The sequence below is a fragment of the Littorina saxatilis genome, linkage group LG8 (genome assembly GCF_037325665.1).
Source record: "Littorina saxatilis isolate snail1 linkage group LG8, US_GU_Lsax_2.0, whole genome shotgun sequence".
In the NCBI taxonomy this organism is placed as follows: domain Eukaryota; kingdom Metazoa; phylum Mollusca; class Gastropoda; order Littorinimorpha; family Littorinidae; genus Littorina; species Littorina saxatilis.
Genome location: NC_090252.1, coordinates 19,875,121 through 19,887,664, shown reverse-complemented (window position 1 = coordinate 19,887,664; position 12,544 = coordinate 19,875,121). Strand labels below are relative to the sequence as shown.

The following is a 12,544-nucleotide window of genomic DNA, read 5'->3' as shown; positions in this document are numbered from 1 at the left end:
CATTGGGAATGTAAGCATCAATGAGTGACATACACAGAGTCAATGACTGAGATTTATAGTGACACTAGAGACTACAGTCATACTGAGACACGGCAGTCCTTCTTACAGCTCATGTGCCTGTTACTGTTTCACACAGACAGGAGCAAAATGCACTAATGATTGAAGGAAGTATGTTGTACAACAACATTCTTTTACACTTTTATGTACATGAACAAATAATACCCATCTGATTAACTAGACGAGAAAGTCACTCTGTCAAGTTGCACAAAATCTTGTCATTTTCTAAAAGAAAGAGTAACACGTAGGCGCTGCTCCCAAGCTCTTTTCAGTTGCTTGTTTGTTGGAAGTTTATGTAGCCTGACAACTCTTCCTTCAATAATTTTTCCACGATAGTTATGGCAAATGACACAGTACTGCTTTCCACCACCACACACTCTGAGCGAGCTTTCTTTCAGTGCAGACGCCATGATGTAGAAGATACCGGAACTAACCCAGCGTTTCTCCTTCGTTGAAGAGCATGGAAAGATAACTCGTACTTGACTAGAAGTGAGAAAGAGCTATAGGGGGGGTCCGGGACCCCTTTCCCGCCCCCCTCCTAAATCCACACTGGAGAGTACCTCAGTTGCTCCTCAATGGACTGTGAATAGTGTGTTGACTGTGTTGACCGTCAGAATTATTTTAAGAACCAGGCTGCTGCAGTCAGTTGACATGTTTCGCATAATGTAGGATTCCCATGCATGCTGCATAGGTAAAGTAGCTTGTATAACCCGACTATTCAGTATCAAAACACTGTTTTTATTTGTGTAGGTTGTCGTCATCACAACTAATCGTATTTTGCCTTTTGTTTCAGAAAGGAGGATAAGCTACAACAAGATATGCCTCAGCCACATGACGACTTCTGAATTTAGATCCACTCGGCATGGTGACAAGTCTTGATGAAAAGTATATGACTGAGGACAGCAGTGGAAAAAGTGACCACATGGCAGGTACCTATTGCTTAGTGTCTCCAGTGCAAAAGACAGATACGCTGATGGTAGATTTCCAAATGAACACAGCACCCGCAGATCTACTGCTGATTTATCTGTTTGACTTCTTTTAAAAACTATACATGGAGTAAATATGATGCGTTAGTTTTAACTCTGAGTGTGTGATGTGTGTGTTTGTGGCGTGCATGTGCGTGTGACGGAGTGATTTGAGCTTGTGTTACTGTTTGTCGATTTATTACGGGAGCCTCGAAGGCTTCGCCTCTTGTTTGAATATAATTTGTCCCCATGTCCGTTGTGTGGAATACAGAGGTAGGGAATTTGCAAATGTTTTGATGCATAACATAAAGAACCCTTTTTGGTTTGGTGTATTTAAGCAGTTATAAACGATGTTTCTGCAAATGAGTGCCTCAGAATGTTGATGAATTTATCCCAGAGACACTGAATGTCAATGTCCATTTCTGTCGAGAAAAAAATATTATTTTTATTTCAACCTGTGATTACTCCTGTCAAATTGGTGCTAAAGAACAACCAGTCCGTTTTGAACTGTCTGGTTGGTATACACACGTAAATAGGCCCAGTGAAATTGAACACTGTATCTGTACATATTTATTATGATATATGCGTGTGGAAGGTGTGTGAAGTTTTATGCACACACCATAACAAAATCCTGTGCTCTGCATTTGGTAAATACACTGTTTGACTGAGAATGGAGTTGTCTCAATAGGACATCTTCTTGGACCACATGGCTACTTGCCTTATGAGGATTTCAAGATAGCTTATCCTCATGTGTCTGTAAATTGCATTCTGTATGAAGGTGTATTACGTGCAGTAAAACGTTATCACCAAAAATGTAATATAGAATTTAAAAATGATAATGTGTTGTCCGAAATGTTGTCATGTAAACTTGTTTTGCAATCTGATTCAAAGATTTTGTATCCGAATTTGGTTATAATGATGGTCCATTCAAATCAATAGAGAAATAGTCACAAAAAATGAATATTAATCTAGAAAGAACAATTGTCTGTTTACAAGTTATAAAAAACAACTATTGATACTAGATTGCGGTGGTTACAGTACAGAATATTATACAAAATTATCCCTGTTGTTTTTGAAAAAAATGGTAGACTCTTTTTTATTATTTTTTATTTTTTATTATTCTCTTTATTTATATAGCGCCTTATCCGAAGTTCAAAGCGCTTCACCGGGTGTTTTTTTTTCTGTAAAGAAGAAGACAGTTTGAATCAGTTCTTCTGGAACTGCCCTACAGTACAGTTTTTGGGAGTTTTTTTTAACCTTCGCCCGACCGGGTTATCGACTACACACAGAAGACATCATGCAAACTCTTCCGTAGACCCATGCTTTCCAAAGAAGCAAAAAGGTGGATCCCCTTCCATGGACGCCCTGGATAAATTTCCGCAAGAAGTAATTAAATTAAATTAATAATTTAATTATTACCGTGCGGACTAAAGACTCTAAACATTAGGAAAAACGTGAATACCCTTTTGTAGACGTCGTGGGGCCGTGTAGACCCACATTATTATGTATTAATTTTGCTCCAGGCGACTTTTGTATTAACTCCAACCGTCGCGATATAACCTTGAATGGTTGAAAACGACGTTAAACACCAAATAAAGAAAGAAAGATTAACTCCAAAATTAAACAGATCGTACAAAATGATGTTTAGAGCCAGTATCTGAAGGTCTGAGTATTATGTCCCTAGTTTTTATGTAAGTTCCTTCAGTTTTAGAAACATGGGTTTGAATTTCGGCATACACTATGACCATTTGTACCTTTAACCGTTTTAGCATTAACAAACATGCACAGTGCACGTGCCAACACTAAGACCAACACATTGATATTGGGTTTCTGCCATAATTACCACTTGTTTAAAAATCAGGAGTTTTGTTGGCAATATACGTTAATTGGATCTGTGATCCAAACATGGCTTTTGGTCAATCGAGATGGAAGTTTATTCCACAAGCCCGTAGGGCGAGTGGAATAAACTGCCATCGAGATTAACCAACAGCCATGTTTGGATCACAGATCCAATTAACATATATATATATATATATATATCTCGACATTCACTGGTCTTAGGGTTTTTATTTTCAAAGAAGAAAGAAACTTGCTTGAACACGGACCACTTCTCCGAGCAAAATTAACAAACCTAATCACTCGCATTCCACCTCAAGGTCTCGGCCAACCAAGTCTATGGCATACTCGTAGCAAAGCCGCCGAATGGTACCGTAAACCAAGAATAGTGACGTAAGAGAATAGAATGTCGTCTTTTGATTTGGAACGTGACGTGTTTCAGAACTTCTTCTGGACAAGTCGGATGGTCTTCTGCGTAGTGGTTGGCACGAGATTCTTTTCCTTCTTCGACAGTTCATCCTCCGATACTGTAGCAAAACGTTTCATCTTTTTTTCACTTTCGAGTATGCGGACGACTGAACTTGACCGCTAAAAAGTAGTCCTTTCGGAATCATTACGCCGAGTCCGAACATGAGGTCTGAACATTGTTTTTAGGCAGGATCTAGGTGAAAGCGAGGCTGTTCTTATATCTGTATGCAGTCGAGAGAGAGAGAAATACTTGTTGAGACATTGATGTTTGTTGTGCTTGCCCAACCTTCAGAAACAAGATATCGATATTTAGGACGAGTACATAGACAATGTCACAAGTGCATCATCTTACAAGTACGCTTCACTCCTCATTGTCTCTGCCGACGCCCGATTTCAAGAGGTTGCTTGCAATAAATGATGTCATCTTGTTGGTATTATTAGACGTACTTCAATGAACTTTTGTTTGTTTGTATTTTATTTTTATTTTTATTTTTTTTAAATTTATTTACATAATGTCCCTGCCTGGATTTCAACTCCTGACCCAAGGATCACCTGTTCAGTTCTCTACGTGGAATAAAAGCACCATTCGACATATCAACAATCAATAGTGTTGTTGCAATCTGTACGGAGTGGGATTTTTGTTTTGTTTGTATTCTTGACTGTTCTGTTTTTTCGTTTTTTTCCCAAAATTTTAATCAATCAATAAACACGTGATAACAAACATGCTTACTGTGTATTTTCTGTTTGTACACATACTACAATGAACTTATATTTGTGTTCGTATGTGTCCACTTAAACAAAATATATATTTTTTTTAAACACCTGTCAGTTGATTTAAACCAAATGACAGATGTTCAGTCTACACATTAACAGGTGCTTGCGTTTGTCATACTTCACCATAAGATCGTTACAATTTCGGCATACACTATGACCATTTACACCTTTAAAATGTTACTATACAGACATAAAATGTAGCAGAACCTTGTGTTAAATACCAACGAGTAAACAACGTGCAATCTGTCACTGAATGTTTCCATGTGGGCTTTGAATCATTTCTCTTAATAGTACAAATCTCTAATTAAAACTTTTAAACATAAAAGATAACGCCTCGAGAGGACGACGATAGTGCAAAGTAAACATTGTATCTGCATTGTTATTGTCCGTGTAATAATGACCTGTAACAACACCTAATACATCTCTAACCTAACAGTGACAATATATAGTTTAGTAAGATACAAAACAAGGAAGGCGCACGTGCACATGTTTCTTGATTGAATTGCTTGAATTTTTTGTATCAAACAAGTAGAACAAACAGCACGTGTTTTGCGGTAAACAATAACAGTTAAAACGAAACCGTCCTAAGCACCAAAGGAGAATGAAGCATGCACGCTCTTTTGTGTGTTTGAAGACCTTCGTCACCGACCTTGTTTTTGGGTGTGTTGACAAACCTTCATGATTTAACTGACCTTTATTTGAGGTGTGTATGAGCACTGCTTCGATGTCGTATAAGTTTCCTAGGTCCACCATCCACCAGGCATTGCTGGAACTGCCAGAACTGGATTCACGGGTGACATGTGTACACTCAAGCGGAGCAAAGTCTGTTCCATCTTTACCATCTACTGCCAGGCTCGCAAAATACGAGCCGCTTTGACGTGCGTACTTGTACAGTGCAACATTGGTTAAGCCATCTCTACTGTCTGAAATAAAATAAAACCATCTGCCTGGAAACGAGTGACACCATCTCTACTGTCTGCAAACATCTACACCATCCTTAAGGTCTGAAATGAGCTCTGTTAAATTGTGTCCATCAATCTGACCAGGTTATTTCGGAATACATTTCTACTCTGTGAAATAAAGCTAAAAAAAAAAAGTGATATCAAAATATGCAGTTTACCTCTCGGCCTAAAACTAAAAGGTTTGAATCTGAAATCCCGTCGAAACTACTAAAAATCAGGCTAACCAAAACCGGTACACCGTGACGGGTCAATCCCAAATTAGCCCCCGAGTCTATAAGAATAGCAAGATTATAAGATATTTGGTGACTTGTTGACAGACACGTTTTTGTGTTGGTCCAATGGAGGCATATCGTCTTTGGTTTCATCTTTATTGCCCAAGGCCGCAGTTGATAAATATGAAAACCGAAGGCAATAATTATGCTCTCCAAGGACAAACAAAAAATGCTGGTCTGACAACAAGCCACCAAACATCATGTTTGTCATCATTTTAGATAACCAAATATACGCACAATAACAGACGGGATCCCTAATCTGAACGTAATTTTTAGAACGCAATTCCGGGACTCAAAGTAGTTCGAGATAACACGCCATACTTGTCTTTGACGTCAAAGGTAACTTCTTCGTCGCTTTTTTTTCCAGTCTACAAATGTATAGAGCTGCCATCATATTTGCGAGTTCCATAAGTTTTGGGCATATTCCTTTTGTTTAAGTGTTTTATGACTGTTCGTTGTGCACTTTGCAATTACATAGATAGGTTGCAAATTGACCATGAGTCGGCGCGGTAAGTATCAACGTTGATTGGGTTTTTAAGAGTGAATGCTTACAATCGTTGTCCTCCGAAACACGAATTCAAAGCCGCGATGGTTCCACACAACAAACAATCAGCCGGGTTGACTTTTACTTTGATAATCCACGTTTCGCCTGAAAGCTCAAACCCATTCACCACCTTTGATTTGTTACATGTTAAACCGTGCTACTTATTCCCCAGCTGGTTATGAATAAACACTCGTTAACATGATGACAATATCAGTTAACACCATTAACTGTTTAGTGCACCATGTATGAGTTTTTGATCAATCGGGACTGTGTCTGGGTGAGGTGTTACATGTTATAGCATTAAAACCGGGATCCTTTTTGTTTAGCACGCGAAAATCCCACTGGACATAGTAAATGTTTTGAATGAGCAATATCAGCTTGACTTATACCAAAGAATGACACTTCAAGTAATGTCAGATGATATACTTTTTTGGTATCTAAAATATACAGCAAAACCAGTTGTGTCAGTGATTGCTGTACAGAACTGGAAGGCACCAACCACCCTCTGAGTATGCAATGCCGACCTGCTCAATTGAAAACGTCTTTGTCAAAGTTCTGAAGAATGAAGTGAAATGATGTCACCCAATGTACGTCAAATATATATTTGCCTCATTTTCTTTTTGTCTGGCGTAGATTCTGTTAACTAGGAATTTTGCAGAAATGTATTTTAAACTACTAGGGATTAACGTCGCCTGTATTTAGGCCTTTAGCTCCCACGGCTGTCGCTACGCTGAGTGAATCAGCAAGTTCACGTGCGCGTGTCGCTGTGAACACAGGCCTGTGTCCACTGCGTCAGTTCGCTGCCAAACTCACGCGAGTGCGCACACAAAAATTCACAAAAAAAGATCAGATCGCTTCCGCAATTGCACAGATGCAGTGCGCTGTCAAAACGTAAAAGGGACATTTTAATCTGTGACAGCGCACTAAAGGGACTTTAAAGGTAGAGTGAGTGAAGTGGATTTGGACAATTGGGCCAAGACAGGATTATCCATCCTGCTGTTGTGGAGTATACTATGTTTTGATATTTATGCGCCACTGTGGGATGTTTATTATGCGCGCAGCAAATCCCCAGTGAAAATATGTACATGTCTTTTAATCTCATTTCAAGCGCGACATTTTGCATTATTTCATTATGATATTTTATTGAAGCATGAATACAGCTTCCAGTCACCCCCTCATCTTTGAGTGGTCTCCTTTTTGTTTAACAATAAAATTCGAAGTAACTGAAACGCATGTTCAACATGGTGTATCGTGTGATATTGTTTTGTGAGCGAATTTCACCTGATAATATTCATCACGTCAGGTAAGTGATTGGCTGTCCCAGGTCGGGAGAATTCTTGACTGACTGCAGGCATAATCAGGTAGGAGCGATCCAGTCCCAAATGTGGCTGTTCTTTCTAATTCGCCTGATCCCTTCAAATTTGTTTTCGGTCAAAATTAGACGGTTCTAAACCGGTATTTCTACTATGTTGACTGTTAGCAAAAGATAACATACATGTCTCAAAATGGATAACAGCATTCGCCTGTCGGCTCATGCTCATAATTATGTTTTGTCGACATGTCTAGTATCAGTTGCTGACAGTCAGTATATTAAATATGACTCACAGTATACATTGATAGACTTTAATGTGAACTACAATAACCTTTACAGGCTTCCATTTCAAACTTCAAGGTTGTCATCTTTGATTGACGGCCGACCAAAGCACCATTGAGCCCGGCGGGAAAAAAGCGATGAATGTATTAATTAGAGATTACACACTGTTCTAGTTTAACTCACATTGAGAATACTGAGAGACTTTCTTTGCTTAGTGGGGCACCCCGGTTTTTCAAAAGCTTTATATCACATGTTACCTTATATAGAAATAAAAAAAATGCCACATTTGACCATGTAAGGATCATAAATTTCAGTCAATGACTGTTAAGTTAGCCTTTAGTAGGGTGTAAATCCACGATGGCAACTCATAACTCATAACTCATAACTCATAACATTTTATTGATCCAACAAAGGAAATTAAATTGGTCATCAGCACAAATAGGTCATTAATTAATAATTATAAAAGAATAAGAGAAGAACATTCATAAAACCCATGATAAAAATATCTAAAGTAATATATGTACAACAGAAACGTTTCTAAAGGAAGCATATCAATGTTGTTGTTATTCAATCTGTAGATCTTACCCGTTTTCAGGCTATTGCAAACAGACCGAATTGGTTATGTTCTGTGTACATACGACTTTCAGTTAATTTCAAGAACCAAGTTCCAAGAAATGTGTTTTGGTATTCCTATCTTATCACTATGCTCCTGCGTTTTGTTTTGCACATTCATTTTTCTTCTTTTTTGCCTGGTCGTTGGTGAAGCCTATACACCCAGGAACCTGATAGACATCCCGACCCTAACCTGCTAGACATCCCGACCTTAACCTGCTAGACACCCCGACCCTAACCTGCTAGACATCCCGACCCTAACCTGCTAGACATTCCGACCCTAACCTGCTAGACATTCCGACCCTAACCTGCTAGACATCCCGACCCTAACCTGCTAGACATCCCGACCCTAACCTGCTAGACATTCCGACCCTAACCTGCTAGACATCCCGACCCTAACCTGCTAGACATTCCGACCCTAACCTGCTAGACATCCCGACCCTAACCTGCTAGACATCCCGTCCCTAACCTGCTAGACATACCGACCCTAACCAGCCAGACATCCCGACCCTAACCTGCTAGACATCCCGACCCTAACCTGCTAGACATCCCGACACTAACCTGCTAGACATCCCGACACTAACTTGCTAGACATCCCGACCCTAACCTCCTAGACATCCCGATCCTAACCTGCTGATATACACTCTCTCCTAGATAGTTTTGGCAAAGATGGTTCCACACTTTTATCACCAGAACTGAGCACTTTATTTTGATAAGTGCGGTTCAGAAGTGACAACATCTTACAACGTTCACATTCAAACACATGGAAGCACCTCTATCACCTGAACAACAACAACAACAACAACAACAACAACAACAACAACAACAACAACAACAACAGCCAACCAACCGACCAACAAACCAACCGTAAACAAATTACATATTAAGCTAGTTAATAACAGCTATTGTGTTTTCAGCGTAGCAACAGGGTCCGATATTTAGACGAGACAAGTATAATGCGGACGAGTCGAAGACGAGTCGCATTATACTTGTTCGAGTCTAAATATCGGACATTATTGCTACGCTGAAAACACAATAGCGATTATATAGCTGTTCTTACCTTGATTTGTTGTTCCAAACGTACAAAATGACAGTTGTCGCGTCGATGCGTTGATATCAGGTTTTAATAGCAGACGCCGTTTCTTATGCGCGTTAGGTGTGCGCAGGCGCCACACTGACTTTGGAAAAAAACTCGATTTGCCAACACAGCTGTTAAACAGCTTTTTATTAGTTTATTCGAATACAACAAACAAAAGTTTGAGTTTTTTTTTAAATTTTGAACAAGACTATTTATGAAAGAAGACCAACACACAACATAAACGGAGAACTAGAAACAACTGAAGAACTAGGATGCAACAAGGGGAGGAGAAGAGAACAGCTAATCTCGAGCAGACGGCAGCGAAGTTTTCAGTTTGGGTGAATGGCATTTATACTTGTCTCGTCATGAAGCGAATTGTTCAACCTCAGTTATAAACGACTACATGAATGTTAGTGCCATGGGTTGTACATCAATAATTCAGAGGGGAAGTGGGCATGGGGTATTTAGTGTGGAGTTACAAGATAAGAAAAGCCGAATGCGAAAGTTTGTGTCAGTCGGCAACTGTGAACTAAGCTCACAGGCACACAAAAACGGCTGTTCCGTTTTACTCCCCTGTTTGTACATTTGTAAAGCTGAAAAACATTCCCGAGAAGAATTTCAAGTTGGCAGTGTATGCTGTTGTCGATTAAAACATCGTGTGGTACAGATGGGTAAACCGGAACCATGCGTCATTTTTATTGCCAATATGCTTTTGGATATTCGCAAAAATGGCCGACTTCCGTAGCATTATGCTTTGATGATCGGAAGAGACCATCCAATCACAGCCCCCGAATTCCCACACGTGTCCATCAGAATAGCTATATAATTCCATAACGTTGCAGTAGGAAAATGGAGGATGAGAAAACTAGAGCAAAGCAAGTACGACGGCGATGAAAGATGAAAACAAAGAAGGAAAAAAGAAAAAGAACAAGAAGAAAGAGAAGTATGAGAACAAGAATAAGATCGAAATCAGACGATACTAACCGATCAACCTTCCGTAAACCTGGATCTCGCACAAGCCGTGGGAACCAAACCAACGGAGATCTAAGCGTACATGTGTTCCAACCGCGCGTCTCTCACAAGGAATGTTCTTGGTGGAGTCTTGGTTGACAGTCTGGTTCATCGCGCACAGTGTGTTTTCTGATAGGTTTCCATGCATAAGATGTTCTTCAGATCCGACATGAACTGTGACGTTGATGGTTGGGAATAACGTGTTTGTTTCTGCAATTGAAAAAGTGCCAATGGTGTATATTCCCAAGACGCGGACACGTTTTCACACTTGTATTCAAATTCACATTATAAGGGCCAACATACATTAGTACAGTAACGACTTCTGCCTATCAGAATCACGGCGTGTCAATTGAATCTGCCCATATGGTTTGTACACAATTGAAAGTGTTAAAATCAGGAGAGACATTTTAGGGTTTACTTAAGTCGAATATCATCTACAGGTGTACTTTGTGTTGTCTGACGACCACTGGAACACACATTAAAGAAATACAGTACTAAATCAATGTATTTTTATAACTTCTTTTCAAGCGATACATGTCTTAACAGGCAATGTTCGGGTACTCATGGGCAATTCAGGGGTCGGATTTGATTACAAAGTTGTGATAACATTTTAAGAATAAACATGACATATGTACATATTTTTAGATTCAGAATATGATGCAGAATACGGTGCAATTTTAAATCTGTTTGCGAGAATTCGATTTTAATTGCAACTTTAATGAGCAAACTCATTAATTAATTGTTACGCCTCCAAATTAAAATCCAATACCTAAGTCCGGGCTTCGTCGAAGATTACTGGACCAAAATGTCACATAATTTGGTTTAAAAATGAGAACGTGACAGTGCTGCCTCAACTTTCATGAACAGCCGGATATGACGTCATAAAAGACATTTTATCCCAAAAAAATGAAAGACACGTCTGGGGATGTTATACTCAGGATCTCTCATGTCAAGTTTCATGAAGATCGGTCCAGTACTTTTCTCTAAATCGCTCTACACACACACACACACACACACACACACACACACACACACACACACACACACACACACACACACACACACACAACCACACAACCACACACACATACACCACGACCCTCATCTCGATTCACAACGTACATTTAAAAAAGAAAATGAAAACAAGTCGCGTAAGGCGAAAATACAACATTTAGTCAAGCTCAGTCGAACTCACAGAATGAAACTGAACGCATTGCATTTTTTCCGCAAGACCGTGCACTCATAGCATCGCCTGTCTATCGCTCGTGGCAAAGGCAATACAATTAACAATACAGACATGCGCTGAGGAGGATAGCCCGCTTTTCTATATGTCACGTTTCACTATATCACTTAAGGTGATTATGAAACGGTTAGTTACTTCTAACTAACTAACCACACCACGATCCACTCTCGCAGTCATACAATTAAATAGAGACAACAAAAGTATAAGTTTCAGACGCCTGTTTATGTAATAACTCGCCACCTCCCTCGAGACTTCACTCAAAATATGTTCTTTTACGTTCAAAACGTAAAACCAATGGTCACTGACAAAATGCCAGTTAGAATATAGAAAATTATAGTAACACGCTGATCCCGTGTAAAGTTAGGAAAATATAGCTGTCTGTCAAAGAGCGCTGGTTAAAGCAGGTATCACACCCTCACGTTGTTACCACTCAAAAGAAATCACAAATATAAAAGGATGAATTGGTGGAAAAGGGCGCAATAGCACGGTGCACTTAGCTTTCTGCTACGAGTGGACGTCCCGTAAATAGTTCTTCCCCACTACTGCTTCGACGATTGGAGTGCCGGTTGGCGTGGGACGAAGCAGGGAATCGTGGGGAAGTCAGGCGCCTCACTCCACTGCTGGAAACAAAGGGTGGTCCTGTAGGTGACGTCACTGCCTGCCGGAAGACCCTGCAGACGGTGACGGCCTTTCCGGTTATCCCAGCAGCAGTAGCAGAAAAACAGCAACAGCGATGACCCGGTTACAGCATACCCGCAAACGTAGAACGTAGTAGGTAGTTACGTAGGCCGTACCAAAACAGCAAGCAACGGAAGATAGGCTGCAACAAAAAGCATCGGTGCACTAAACATGCCACGCTACCCCTTAAACGCCACCTTTAAACATGTCACCCTTAAATATTTCATCGAGCACGTGGGCCTGCACAAACGGACTTTTACGACAACAAATCAGCCATTTTCCGTCCTTCTCTCCATATCTGCAAAAACCATATATACAGATTAGTATTTTAGCGTCACAAAGAGCAAATTATGCGCTAACCTGGAAAGGACAACAGAGAGTATTTCATTCCACAAACACAGACTCGTCAACAGCGTTAAATAATGATTTATTACCTCAAAAAGCCTATGA

At 39.9% G+C, this 12,544-nt stretch overlaps 1 protein-coding gene across 1 annotated transcript in view; it reads right to left on the bottom strand.

Moving 5' to 3' along the window:
• LOC138974544 (uncharacterized) overlaps positions 1-12,544 on the bottom strand; it is a 220,558-nt gene that overhangs the window by 179,165 nt on the left and 28,849 nt on the right. The window contains exons 17-18 of the mRNA XM_070347259.1: positions 10,147-10,383; positions 4,793-5,023 (exon numbers count right to left, since the gene is read on the bottom strand). Of these exons, the coding sequence (XP_070203360.1) occupies positions 4,793-5,023; positions 10,147-10,383 (468 nt within the window). The remainder of the gene's footprint in view (positions 1-4,792; positions 5,024-10,146; positions 10,384-12,544) is intronic.